Genomic DNA, 13,882 nt, shown 5'->3' on the forward strand with positions numbered 1-13,882 from the left:
CAAAAAAATCCGAAATGTAAACCAAATTTTCGATGTCAGGGGATTGTGAGCAATGATGATTATCATACTTTCAAGCCGAACTATAAAAATTTACCCTTGACTGAGAAATTCTATTCTAAATATGAACATTTGGAAAACATCGATACTCCTGAAGTTAGGTACTATCAGAATGAATTGGAAAAAATCGAGAATTACTTTCCTAGAAACGAATTTTGTGTACCCCGATATACAAATCAAAATTATGGTTGGTTGGAGAATGAAACCATGAGAAATCTCGAGTTCTGTGATGCTAATCGTGTAAGCACACCAAAGGTTTTACAAAATTTGAAGTCATTCGAAAATAGACGTTTTGATCCCATACAATTGCAATATTGCCTATGCCACGATATGATAAAGCAAATGGATCATTGGAAAATTGTTTGAGATCGACTAAATTGAAAAATGAAAACACATCACACATTCTCATAAACATTATTAAACTATATATAAGTTATGTTGATTTAAATTAAATAAAATGATGAACATTTCTATATTGGGAACAAAGAATAATTTGAAATATTTAAATTGATTTGGAGTTCCCTATACCTCTGAATACGCTAATTGTTTTGGAATGTCTCCGAATGAAGCAATATAAAGTGTAATTACTAATTTTTGGAAATGGTTAAGGATACTAAAATTAGGTGAAATCCATCGGTTAGGGTACCTCCTTCTTCTAATTTTTGGCTTTTATTAAAACATATTTATAAATGGAATTTATTTGACCAATTAAATTAGTTTATAAAGTTTATAAAATGTAACGTACATATAAGAAATTCTTGGTTCCAGATTTAAAACCCTATTGTGAATTAATATTTGTATAAATGTCTCAATACCAAAATCCACTGATTCTCTTTCGTTTCTTATTTCATCGTTTTCTTGTTTGAATGGATTATTTCACTTTTTGTGCTCGTTCTGTTGTGTCCGATTTATTCGCTGCTGGGTGAAATTTTTGTTTTCAATTAATTTTCAGTTTTATTTCCAATAAGAAAAAAACCTTATAATTGAAAACTTCAGCAGAAAAAAATATTTTTGAAAGGTAATACAAATTTTGTTTGGGCTATAACTTCCATACCGATTTTTTATATGAAGAAATTAACAATTATATTTTAAGGTGTGGTTTACGGTTGGCGTAAGCTTGACTTAATAAAGATCAAGCCGACCGTGTGACTCAGTTTATACGTAAATATGCAAATAAACTTTTAAAAAATTTAAAATATTACTCGATACCATTTTTAAATATAATATGAAAGAATTAAGTGAATCCGGACATTATTTGTATGTAAAAACCGGACGATACTAAAGAATTATGTGAATTGTGCATTGAACGGTGTGCTGCTGGCATTCTGTCGACGAAGGCAGCGCAGTTAACATTTTATTACTATTTTCTTTTACATTTAAGCATACTTCTTTATAAAAGTCAAAAGGGTATTACAAAAATACCAAGCATATCATTTAAATTCTTAAGTTGAATATATTAAAATAAAATTAGTTTAAATTTATTTAATGCAAAAGATAGTAAATGTTTTAAAGCCAATGCCACACCTAACTCGTACGAATGCTCGCACCAACGTATTACCTCTGCCAACGTACTTGACACACGCATAAGAACTTTAGGTAAAGTCCCTAATAATATGTTTACGAGAATATGACATTTAGCATCAATAGCTAAAAGACATCTACTTTTTTGTTTGAATTTTTTATTTCTTACCTTATTGGAAATGTTCGAAAATTTTATATAAACAGTATATTATTTCTCAGATATTTTAACTTTTGATTAATAAATAACGTAAACAAGAAAAATTTAGAAAGAAATGATACCCTTCACTATTTCATACTCTAAACAATTTATCAGAGACTGGACCGTAGGCTTAAATAATAGTTCGAAGATATATCGTCAAATAAAAATGTATTCCCCATAAAACATGATTTTCATCATTCTGTTTCGAGCTAAATTGACTCATCTCATCATGCTGATCATCTATGTATATATTTTACAAACTTCGTGGTAAACTTAATATACGCTGTTCAGGGTATAAAAAGTTTGAACTTCAACAAATGTACGAGGTACATGAGAACACATGTCTGAATATGAATTTACTCATAAACATTTTGTACCGTTTAATGTTTATTTCCTCACCTCTATATACACATGTACAAAAATTTCACAATACCAACTAATTCGCCCATTTAGATTATTTAATGAATGTAATTAAAATTCTCCAAATGCTTTTTCTAATTCAGTTTGCATTCATACATACATACAAACATATGTACATACATATCTACATATAAATATATTTCATGTTTTCATTTTAGCCAATTGAAATTTTTACAGCACCAAGGGAACCATTCGAATTTATATTCCGCTTACAACAACCATCAAAAATGTGCCTTTAAAATACCAGAAACTCTGAATTTCAACTAATTTGTCTTGTTATTCTAAGCGCATTTCCTTGATATTTATCGGCTGAAATGGCGCGAGTTGCTGTTTTTTTTGTCGTCCTTCTGGCATTATTAAGATATGGCGACGCTGATGCAAATCCTGACGCACAAATTAACGAGCCACAAACATATCAACCCACATACAACAAAGAATATCAACCCCGTTATAATCCTCTTTATACGAATACTCAGCAAGGGTCACCGGTTTCACAATACGACAATCCACTAATATCATCTCAAAAAGATCTACAAAACCCCCAACAGGGGGGTGGTGGCTTACTGGTTGGTCCGCCAAACCAAAATAACTTTTATGATCAGTCATCGAACGCTTTAGGTAGTGGTAATACTGGAGGCATATATGGGACAGGCGGTAGTGGTATAAGTAACTATGATCCGTTCAACCGTGGAATCACATCAACCAGCTTTGACTATATAGACAATGAAGTGCAAAATTACTGCCCAGAGCATTGGATATCTTTTCGCCAAACTTGCTACAGATTCATACGTTCGCCAAAACGTAACTGGCTAGAAGCAAAGAAAATTTGTAAAGCCTACAATGCCGAGCTGTTAAATGTAGATAGTGTTGAAAAACATTCTTTTATACTGAAACAATTGATAATACAGAATCAACGCCAGAACCGATTTTGGATATCCGCAAGACAGACTGGACCCAATAGCTGGGCAAACGATGATAATTCACCATTCCTCGTGTTGGAAGACGCATTTGCTTTTGATGAAGATCAATCGTTTGAAAACGAAAATTTACACGACAATCGATTCTTAGTCCAGAACATGTACCAGACTGACTATAATCGCAATAATCCCAATCAGTTCTACAATACTGTGCCAGGCTCTATTAATAGTCGGAATCAAAACAATTTGCGTGGATTTATTGGTACGAAGTAATATAATTATAAAGCGATGATATCAAATGATGTTTTCTTTTTTTTACAGGACCAAACCAGAATGGAGATAACCCATTTACCAGAGATCGTGTCGTTTATGGATTTTCAAAGAAACGCGATCGTTGGACATTCATGCCTGCATATGACATAGAATTGAACTTATTCATCTGCGAGTCAAAAGTACTATATAATCCTGAAAATATCAAGTTGAAATTAGATGACAAGCGTCCATTTCATTACGGCTTAGATATTAAAGATTTGGAAAAAATTCCACGCGGTCCTTACTTTGTAAAACAGCCAAATGACACGACATTCGATACGAGCAAGAATCGACTTATAAACGATGTTACGTTGAGTTGTTTGGCAGGCGGATTTCCCACACCCACATACCGCTGGTATCGCGAAGTCTACGTAAATGATTCACTTGAATATATGACTATTGATCCATTAACTAATGACCGCTATACGATTTCTGGAGGTAACCTGATAATTTACGATCCAAAACAAGCACTCGATCAAGGTGCTTACCATTGTGTTGCGGAAAACAAATTTGGACGCATACGTTCCGAGAGTGCACATTTGAATTTTGGATTTATTATGGAGTTCAATCTGAAACGCTCGGCCGAAACTGCTGATATGAATTGGGGCAAAGCTATATTTTGTGACCCACCACAACATTACCCAGATGTAAAATACTATTGGGCGCGCGATTATTTTCCGAATTTCGTTCAAGAAGATCAGCGTGTTTTTGTTTCTAATGATGGTGCTTTATATTTCTCATCCATAGAGGTAGTTGATCGCGCTAATTATTCATGTAGTGTACAGACATCAGTTTCCGATACTGGCCGCAATGGTCCATTTTTCCCATTGCGTGTAACGCCCAACAGCAATTATCAAACGTTAATTTTTGCAAACACATTCCCAAAGGTGATCAGTTGCAATATATATATTATATAAATATATTAATAATTAATGTTTTTTAAAGGTGTTCCCCGAAGCTCCCATTGCTGGCGATGAGATACGCCTCGAATGTGTCGGTTTTGGGTATCCTATACCTTCGTATAATTGGACTAGAGTCGGCCAACCTCTACAGCGTAATGCGTATACCATAAGCAATAGTCGCGTGCTAATTATTGAGAATGCAACAACTAACGATAATGGAGAATATACCTGCACAATTTCCAATCCGCGCAAAACTATACATAAATCGATTATCATCAATATACAAATGAAGCCACAATTTACAATTCCATTACAAGATAAAATAATGGATAATAACGGCGACGTGACATTTATTTGCGAGGCATTTGCAATACCTGATGTCAATTATACTTGGTATAAAAATGCGGAACGCCTAGATGCTGAGCGCATAGATAAAGATCGCTATATAATACAGGACAATGTGCTTACTGTCAAATACTTGGAGGCGGACAAGGATGACGGCATGTACCAGTGCGGTGCGACGAACCAATTGAAAACTGCATTCTCCTCAGCCCAATTACGAGTACTATCAATGAAACCTTCATTCAAGAAAAGACCACTTGAACCAGAGATTTATGCTGTGCAAAACGGTAACACGACCATCGTATGCGACCCCGAAGCAGCACCACGTCCTAAATTCCAATGGAAGAAAGATGGTCAACTTATCGGTGCTGGGGGACATAGGCGCATTTTACCCAGTGGTACGTTGATAATAGCGCCGACTTCACGGGACGATGAGGGTTTATACACATGCGTTGCAACTAATAAAGCGGGGACAGATGAGTCACGCTCTCGAGTAATTGTGTTACGTAAGTAATTTGGTTTTACAGATTGTGTATAACATTAAACGCGTTTTCTGTTTTAGAGGAGCTGCGTTTCACACAGACACCTCCATTGCGCATTACCACGCAAGAGCACGATTTGATTTTCCTTCAATGTGACGCTAGCTATGATGAGTTGCTTGATGTCGCTTTTGTGTGGAAACGTAATGGCGAAACATTGCGAAACAATCATGATGGCACTGAACGTATTGTAAGTTTTTTTTTGTATTATTATCAACAAAATACATCTCGTCTCATTCATCTAATTATATTGAATTTCATAGATAATTGACCGTAATCGACTCACCGTACATAATGTAACATTGCTTGACGGTGGTGACTATGAATGTGTGGTGAAATCTTCAGTGAATGAGATAGCATCTAGAACTTCTGTTGTAATAGAAGGTGCTCCTGGTGCGCCTGGTGGTGTACAAGTTATTGAAATTGGTAAAACGAAAGCGATAATTGAATGGGTAGATGGCGCCAACAACGGACGGCCTATACGCTACTATAATATACTAGGACGCACCAATTGGAATCGAACCTGGGTGAATGTGTCCACAAGTGTTCGTGGTCGTGAGGTAGACCGATATACTGGCCGACAGCAGGCAGAGGTTTCCAATCTCATACCGTGGTGCTCGTACGAATTTAGCGTAGCTGCTGTTAATGACTTGGGTATAGGTATACCATCGGCTCCGTCGCCAATTTACAGCACATACGAAGACAAGCCATATATAGCACCGCGTAACGTAGGTGGTGGTGGTGGTAAGATTGGAGATTTGACAATTACATGGGATCCACTCTTGCCACAAGAACAACATAGTCATGGCATACATTACAAAGTGTTCTGGAAGCTGAGAGGCACGTTAGAATGGGCCTCCGAGGAGCTAAAATCTTTGCAAAACGATGGTGTAGCGGTTGTTAATATACCACAAAATAACTATTATACTGAATATGAGGTGAAAGTGCAGGCCATTAACAATATCGGTAAGGGTCCCGAGAGTGAACCAGTAGTTATATACTCGGCGGAAGATATGCCACAAGTGGCTCCACAAAAACCATTTGCTATACCTTTCAATTCCACGGCTTTCAATGTTACATGGCAACCGATCGAAATGACCAGGGAGAATGTGCGCGGTAAATTGATAGGGCACAGAGTAAGTTTTAGGTTTGGCATTTTTCATGTTCATTTTCGAAACTAATTTAAAATATTTTCTCTTTTTATTTAGTTGAAATACTGGAAGACTACACATAATGAAGAGGATTCTGTATACTATCTGTCGCGTACTACAAGAAATTGGGCTCTAATTGTCGGTCTGCAACCAGATACATATTACTTTGTAAAAGTGATGGCTTATAATGCTGCAGGCGAGGGACCAGAAAGTGAACGTTTCGAAGGTAAGATATGTTATGCTTATGTAAACTATTTGTAATAAATTTCTCATTTATAGAGCGAACGTACCGCAAGGCGCCTCAAAAGCCGCCATCATCAGTGCACGTGTATGGCATAAACCCTTCGACTGTGCGTGTGGTATGGCGTTATGTATCACCAGCACAGGATGAAGAGCCCATCGAGGGCTATAAGGTAATTTTAATGATTTTACAAAAAAACATACAATTTTATTAAAAATTATATTTTGAAATTGTAGGTGCGCGTATGGGAGAGCGATCAAAATATGATTACAGCTAATAACACAATCATTCCTGTTGGTGAAAAGTTGGAGGCATACATAACGAATCTTACCCCAGGCAAAAGCTATAATATGCGTGTACTGGCCTTCAGTAATGGCGGCGATGGCCGCATGTCCAGTCCCACATTGCGCTTCCAAATGGGTAAGCCTGTAACGGTGAACATTTATGAATCAATTTTTTGAATCTAAATAATATTTCTTTCTAGGTAAAACAACGCGCAATCACGCAAGTCGCCACTACCGCAGTGGCCTTAACACAGTGTTAGTAGTTAGTTTGTTGTACCTTATCTCAATGTACCTAAACAATAACTGATTGACACTATTGAGTACATTTCGAATGCATTCAATATAAATTCCGTCCATTCTGCACTCGTTTATGTAGTGGTGTAGTATTATAGCTCGATATACTTACATATTAATATGTATATAAAAACATTTAACGAAAGCATTCCATCAAATGTCTATATCCTACAAAAAATGAATGCATTTTATTTTAAGTTTACAGTTATTTTTTAACAGCGCAACGATTCCGTCTTTTTGTACATACTTATGTGTGCAAATGAATCTCACAATTTTACGTATATTTAGGATTTAGTTAAATGTCTATCAGCTCGAATTGTAACTGTAGTAATACATAATTCAATCGATCCATACATACATATTTTATATAAATAAGTGGCCTTATTATGATAGTTAAGCCAGAAAAAAATTAATGTGAGCGAAATCTTTTAATTACAGATTATCAAAAAACTGTATTCCCATTCAGAATTATATTTATGTATACAAAAGTTAAAAATAAATTTATTAAATAAGTTTTTGTATGTAAGTATTGTTATTTTTATACTCTCGCAACAAAGTTGCTAATGAGAGTATTATAGTTTTGTTCATATAACGGTTGTTTGTAAGTCCTAAAACTAAAAGAGTCAGATATAGGGTTATATGTACCAAAGTGATCAGGGTGACGAGTAGAGTTGAAATCCGGATGTCTATCTGTCCGTCCGTACGTCCGTCCGTCCGTCCGTGCAAGCTGTAATTTGAGTAAAAATTGAGATATCATGATTAAACTTGGTACACGTATTTCTTGGCTCCATAAGAAGGTTAAGTTCGAAGATGGGCAAAATCGGCCCACTGCCACGCCCACAAAATGGCGAAAACCGAAAACCTATAAAGTGTCATAACTGAGCCATAAATAAAGATATTAAAGTGAAATTTGGCACAAAAGATCGCATTATGGAGGGGCATATTTGGACGTAACTTTTTTGGAAAAGTGGGCGTGGCCCCGCCCCCAACTAAGTTTTTTATACATATCTCGGAAACTACTATAGCTATGTCAACCAAACTCTATAGAGAGGAATTTCCATATACAGTTCAAAAATGGAAGAAATCGGATAATAACCACGCCCACCTCCCATACAAAGGTTATGTTGAAAATCACTAAAAGTGCGTTAACCGACTAACAAAAATCGTCGGAAACACTAAATTTTACGGAAGAAATGGCAGAAGGAAGCTGCACCCAGGCTTTTTTTTAAATTGAAAATGGGCGTGGCGTCGCCCACTTATGGACCAAAAACCATATCTCAGGAAGTACTAATCTAATTAATTTTACAGCAAAATAAAAAAATATGTAAATGTCGGATAATGAAATCTCGATTATCACTTTATCATGCGAGAGTATAAAATGTTCGGTGACACCCGAACTTAGCCCATTCTTACTTGTTTTCTATTTGTTAGTTTCGCTACTTTCTATACTGACCTTAAGGTGCAAAATCGAATATTCAGGTTGTTTACAAATGACAAAGTATTGTATGTGGTTACTCGTATGCATATTTCTTTTGAAAAGTTACCCACTCTCCGTCGAAATTATGTTTAGTCTTGAAATGACGTTAAGTTCGATTGCATCGAAGATTTTGAAATCGGCTCATAACTTTTCAAACCCCATATACCGAATATGTAACTGTAAGTCCCGCTGTTTTTGGACCTCCCAATATAAAAATTTTTGAACTTCCACTTGACTTCATAACATCTATATTCGTCAATATATGAGACATCTGAAAGAAATTAAAATATCATATGTAAATAATAACTGTGTATGCCTAAAATAAAAATACCGGGTCAATACTTTCTTTAGCTCCCATCCATTTAATATGCAGAAAATTGGTGTATGAATTTCCCTAGCTTCCATCGACTACATAATAGGTCGATTGAAAAGTTCTCGGCAAAATTCCTTTTGATAAATTGTGTTTAATTGAATCATGGTTCAATTGAAGAAAAGCACAAAACACGATGGGCGGATTTCACCACTGCTAGCTCGAAAGGAGAAACCTTAACGTGCCGCGTGAACAGAGGTGAGAATTGAATGAGAAATGTGCTCAGAAATATATGTACATTGCTATTACAGGACATAGTATGTAAGCCTTTTGGCACCTATTTTTATAAATCTACGCTCTCTGGCGGCACCGAAACAGAATTTGCCAATAATGATGTGCTGAACACAATGACCGCGGCACACTGCAAACGACATCTGTCAAATATTAAACACACGTTCTTATGGACACAGTTAATTAAACAGCTGCACGACTGCAGTTGTCGCTCTCGCTAAAATATTTTTAAATTTGCGGACGACAGTAGAGAGGACAGTAGAGTTGACAGTAGAGAGGAGTGAAGCCACTAATATGTATGTAAAATCTAAAATTAATCAAAGCTCTAACAAACCTAACGTTATTTTACAAACATATAAAATAGCTTTGTTATATCATTTGTAATAACAATTGATAATTTAGAACAAATAAATTTGCATAGTTACTTATTTTTTGCATAACAAATTCCACTTTGAACAAAATATTAAAATTTCATTGAAGTGAAAGGTATTAGTATGGCCACAAGGAAATTGTGTACATGCAAAATGGATAGCTGTGTTGTTTTGTGTTCATGCCGGCCATTGTTATGTCGCTGCCTTTTCACAAATGTTCATGTAGTAGGATTCAGGACGCAATTTAAAGTTCACTGTCGTGTTGCTTCTATGTGTTCAATGCGCCACGCAGCATATGATTATTTAGATCTTTTTTACTTTTCTTTTGAACTTTAAACAATATAATTCACCAATCTGGCAACTTTTTTATATCGGTGTTCTTCGTTTCCGAAGCATTCCTAAATTTTTTGGAAACGCTCTTGAAATCTACCGTCTAAATTTTGAAGTTATTTTGGGAAGAGTCAATGGTAAATATAATAGCTTCATTGGCAAAATTTGGTGCTAAATAGATAAAAAAATAAACTACCTGCAATACATAGAATCATTTTTGTAATATTGCTTGCATGAAAAGTTTCATGTGTCGGTTGTTAAAAGAGGAACAGAAACAAACGAAGCAACACAAGAGGACGTCGAAACCGTTTACACATTCTCAGCCGACAGAAGGTGAATCTGCTGATCAAAGCAAAAGCCATAAAAGGTGCAAAAATTAGGATTTTAAGAATTTTCGATTAATTTGATGAAGGGTTGATCTTGACTCGTTTGTGTAAAATGTTATTATAAACATAGTGCATACAGTTAAGTCAATATATTTACAAACATATAAATAACAAACGTCCACGCCCATTTGAAGTTGTATACCAATATGAAAAAAGGTGACCTAAATCAGGATATAACCGAAGTGACTATTGGCACATCATCCAATGAAAATAAAGAAACGAGATCCAACATGATGCATACTTTTCAAACTCAATCAGGCCTACCTTCAGATTTTCCCCAAATGGACCGAAATGTGTCCACTACTTCTCTAACCAAGTTGACACAACAACCTCAAACGCCAGAAATGTTGGCATTAAATGACGAAGAAAAAGCGACTACTTCCTCTGCAGGAAAACTGCTGGGTGTCGATTTAGGAATAGATCCAATAACCACTGAGACAGTTCGAGATGAATTAGGCGAAAGAAGTTGCTGGATTTGTTTTGCAACAGATGAAGATAACCGTCTAGCACCATGGGTGCAACCATGTAAATGTCGTGGCACTACAAAATGGGTACATCAAAGTTGTTTATATCGATGGGTAGACGAGAAACAAAAGGGTAACGGGATGCGAGCAGTTAGTTGTCAACAGTGCCAAACCGAATATATTATCGTTTTCCCACAAATGGGCAAAGTCGCCAACTTATTAGAAGCTTTCGATAATATCATTAAACGCCTAAGCCCCTTCCTAGCTGCGGGTATTTTTGTCGGCTCATTGTATTGGACAGCAGTAACTTATGGAGCCGTAACCTTCCTACAGGTAGTTATGATGATATACTATACTATATTTTTTATACTACATATTATATTTTATACAACAGATTGTTGGGCACAAAAAGGGATTGGCTTTAATGGAAAATGGCGATCCACTAATATTATTACTTGGACTGCCTGCTATTCCAGTTGGCCTAGTCCTTGGCCGTATGATTCGCTGGGAGGACGCAGTAATTAGATTGATCCGCAACCGTCGAAGTGTTGCACGAAAATTCCCACTGATGAACTTCATTATTCCTTATCCGTGAGTAATGAAAATTATATTATGTATGTGCATATGCGTACTATAAAATCTCGTTCAGCTTTGCTAGTCTCCAAGAACTAACTCCTTTTCAAAATAAAAATTAGAAGTGTTAGATATTTCCTTTCCAAAATTAACCTAAAAATTTTCCCAATATTAGAAAAGTAAGTAAATAGTTTCATAAGTAAGTAAATAGCAGTAATTTGTATTAGGAAAGCATTTAAAAAATATTAAGAAAGTAAAAGTGTATAATGAAATTCAGGAAATCAAAGGATATTTTGTTCAAACGGTAGCAACTCTTCAAAATTATGGTTTTAAAAATGAAACACCTAGACGAAAGCAGCAAACACCCATTGCAGCCGAATTATATTGTGGTCAGAAGAATATAAAATTTACTTATTTGGTAGTAAAAGTTTTCGAAACTAAGTTGGTCCAATATTTTTAATTGAAAGCGTCATGGATCTAGTGGCATAGTTCAAAATAATAAATGAATTAATATTGCCATATGCTTAATGGAATATAACATTTATGTAAATATATGGCTACACCAACAAGATAGCAAATGTGATGAAATGGTGTAAAGTAAACGGAGTTGAAGTAATGTCCGAGTCTATCTCTAACCTCATGGTCGATATGAAAAAGTGTTACTGATCGGAAACCTACCAAGTCTAGAGAATCGTGGCAGGTAGTGAAGAAAATTTGGGAAGGAATGTCATTTGAATGTTTGCCAAAAATTTCTTAAAAAGAAAGCGAAGTTATTCAATGAAATTTCATTTAATTTATTATTTTTAGGGAATACGATGTGCAAAAATTTTAAGACAAAAAATGTATCATTATATGTATATTATATTGTATTATATATTTTGTTTTTGTTTATGTTTTCAGCGAAGACGAGGAGGAACAATCGGCGCAAAATCCGGCTACCCCTACGTTGGCAGATCCAGTCTCTGCAACTCGAATATTTTGTGGAGCCCTAATTTTACCAACTATATCGACTATAGTCGGACGTTTGTTGTTTGAATCCATTGAAGATACCCTGCATCGTACTCTTCTAGGCGGTTTAACATTTATTGCAGTAAAAGGTATCCTAAAGATCTATCTAAAGCAACAACAGTATACGCGAAAGAAGAAACGTCGCATCGTTGATTACACTGATGAGAATGTGCGTATTTTCGTGAATCGCAGCACATCTCGTCACCATGGTGGCGGTACTGCATCGGGTGGTGCTCCAACTGCAGCTAGTGGTGGAGCACCTAGTGCTGGGACAGCTTCGGGTGGCCCTAGCACACAATTCCAAAGAGACCCAAATTTATTACCACAACCTGCAAACGACCGCATCAGCATGGTTTAGACCCCATTAAACGAAAGGTGATATATTGATATATTAATTTACCACAGTTGTCACAACTGTAACCTAGACCTTGGAGCCGAAATGAGTGTCATTTATACACTTTATAAATATCCGTGCTTGTTGCAATAAATCAGGGCCGTACTTTGTTCTCTACTTTCTTTTTACTAACCAAATTTTAGCAACACCAAATCGACGTATTAAATAAGTTTTAATTCTGCATATATGAAGCGCCAAAATTAAATTATATTAAATAAATATTTGTAAATAAAACGAAATAGCGCAATATATAAAGAATAACATGAAATTGCAAATTGACTTTCATAATTAACTTAAAATTCGCTCAATGCACAATTATTATATAAACAAAAGGAAATACATTCGGATTTGTTGAGTGGATTTCGCCATATTTGTATGTATGTACATACAGTATATAAATATTTGTATGATCATATTATTGTGTATTTATGTACGTGAAACGCCAATAGTTAAGAAATAAAAACTTCCTCTAAAATATTTAGAAAATAAAAATTAAAAAATATTAAATTAAATACCTTTGAAACAAATTTCGGAAATATGATTAATTTATTGATTAATGTATATATGAGTTTAGTGGGTAATCAGATGGTAGTTGGTGATTTTTTCACATAAAATATGCTTCTTAAGCATCAATTTCATGTTATTTAATTTCGGTTAAATACATTTGTATGTTAAATATTTAATACACATAGATTTTTAAATATACACTCATATATTTTTTAACAATGTTATAAGAAAGACAGAAAATTAAAATATGTCAATACTGAATTATGTACATAAATGAGTTGTTGCGGTTTGGACTTGAATTTGTGATTTAGGTTTTCAATATTCATAAATATATGCATACAAAAATATATGAAATGAACAATCAATTTTTTGCAGCTTTCTGTAAGTATGGACCCACTAACTAGTCACCAGCCTTTCATTATAACTGGTATTTAATAATTTACCACCCTCAACTGAGGTTTATTGCGACATACTTTATTGTAAGGAGCATTTGATGTATATGGTACATATGTATATATCTATGTACATATTATATATAATATATATGCATATGTATATAGATAATCTTTCTAAATAGCGTTGAGAAAATGTT

At 35.0% G+C, this 13,882-nt stretch overlaps 2 protein-coding genes and 1 long non-coding RNA gene across 4 annotated transcripts; 2 read left to right on the plus strand and 1 right to left on the minus strand.

The window, feature by feature from the left end:
- Positions 1 to 917: 917 nt before the first annotated feature.
- LOC105222922 (contactin) lies at positions 918 to 7,700 on the plus strand. Of its 2 annotated transcripts, none has more exons than XM_011200486.4 (10): positions 918 to 1,075; positions 2,356 to 3,376; positions 3,436 to 4,313; positions 4,372 to 5,176; positions 5,233 to 5,399; positions 5,473 to 6,345; positions 6,418 to 6,586; positions 6,640 to 6,773; positions 6,838 to 7,021; positions 7,086 to 7,700. In XM_011200486.4, exons 2-10 carry the CDS (start codon positions 2,512 to 2,514, stop codon positions 7,190 to 7,192), a joined length of 4,182 nt encoding a protein of 1,393 aa, XP_011198788.2. In that variant the 5' UTR covers positions 918 to 1,075; positions 2,356 to 2,511; the 3' UTR covers positions 7,193 to 7,700. The 2 variants fall into 2 exon arrangements, with proteins under 2 accessions (XP_011198788.2, XP_011198791.2); XM_011200489.4 differs by having other exon boundaries at positions 2,375 to 3,376.
- Positions 7,400 to 9,096, minus strand: LOC125776872 (uncharacterized). Its single transcript, XR_007422043.1, has 2 exons — positions 8,988 to 9,096; positions 7,400 to 8,927 (listed from the first exon to the last, which is right to left on the minus strand). It is a non-coding gene; the product is annotated as an uncharacterized LOC125776872 (long non-coding RNA).
- A 917-nt stretch (positions 9,097 to 10,013) lies between these two features.
- On the plus strand, positions 10,014 to 13,640 carry LOC105222921 (E3 ubiquitin-protein ligase MARCHF5). Its single transcript, XM_011200485.4, has 3 exons — positions 10,014 to 11,141; positions 11,203 to 11,399; positions 12,282 to 13,640. The coding sequence occupies exons 1-3, from the start codon at positions 10,491 to 10,493 to the stop codon at positions 12,745 to 12,747; spliced, it is 1,314 nt and encodes a 437-aa protein (XP_011198787.2). The 5' UTR covers positions 10,014 to 10,490; the 3' UTR covers positions 12,748 to 13,640.
- The last annotated feature ends 242 nt before the right edge of the window (positions 13,641 to 13,882 follow it).

The sequence above is a fragment of the Bactrocera dorsalis genome, chromosome 2, assembly GCF_023373825.1.
Source record: "Bactrocera dorsalis isolate Fly_Bdor chromosome 2, ASM2337382v1, whole genome shotgun sequence".
Taxonomy (NCBI): Eukaryota; Metazoa; Arthropoda; class Insecta; order Diptera; family Tephritidae; genus Bactrocera; species Bactrocera dorsalis.

Coding starts and splice junctions, on each gene's coding strand:
- LOC105222922 (XM_011200486.4), top strand. CDS start 2,512: ATGGCGCGAGTTGCTGTTTTTTTTGTCGTCCTTCTGGCATTATTAAGA. Junction 3,377..3,435: donor CAATTTGCGTGGATTTATTG/GTACGAAGTAAT, acceptor TTTTTTTTACAG/GACCAAACCAGAATGGAGAT. Junction 6,774..6,837: donor AGCCCATCGAGGGCTATAAG/GTAATTTTAATG, acceptor TTGAAATTGTAG/GTGCGCGTATGGGAGAGCGA.
- LOC105222921 (XM_011200485.4), top strand. CDS start 10,491: ATGAAAAAAGGTGACCTAAATCAGGATATAACCGAAGTGACTATTGGC. Junction 11,142..11,202: donor GAGCCGTAACCTTCCTACAG/GTAGTTATGATG, acceptor TTTATACAACAG/ATTGTTGGGCACAAAAAGGG. Junction 11,400..12,281: donor AACTTCATTATTCCTTATCC/GTGAGTAATGAA, acceptor TTATGTTTTCAG/CGAAGACGAGGAGGAACAAT.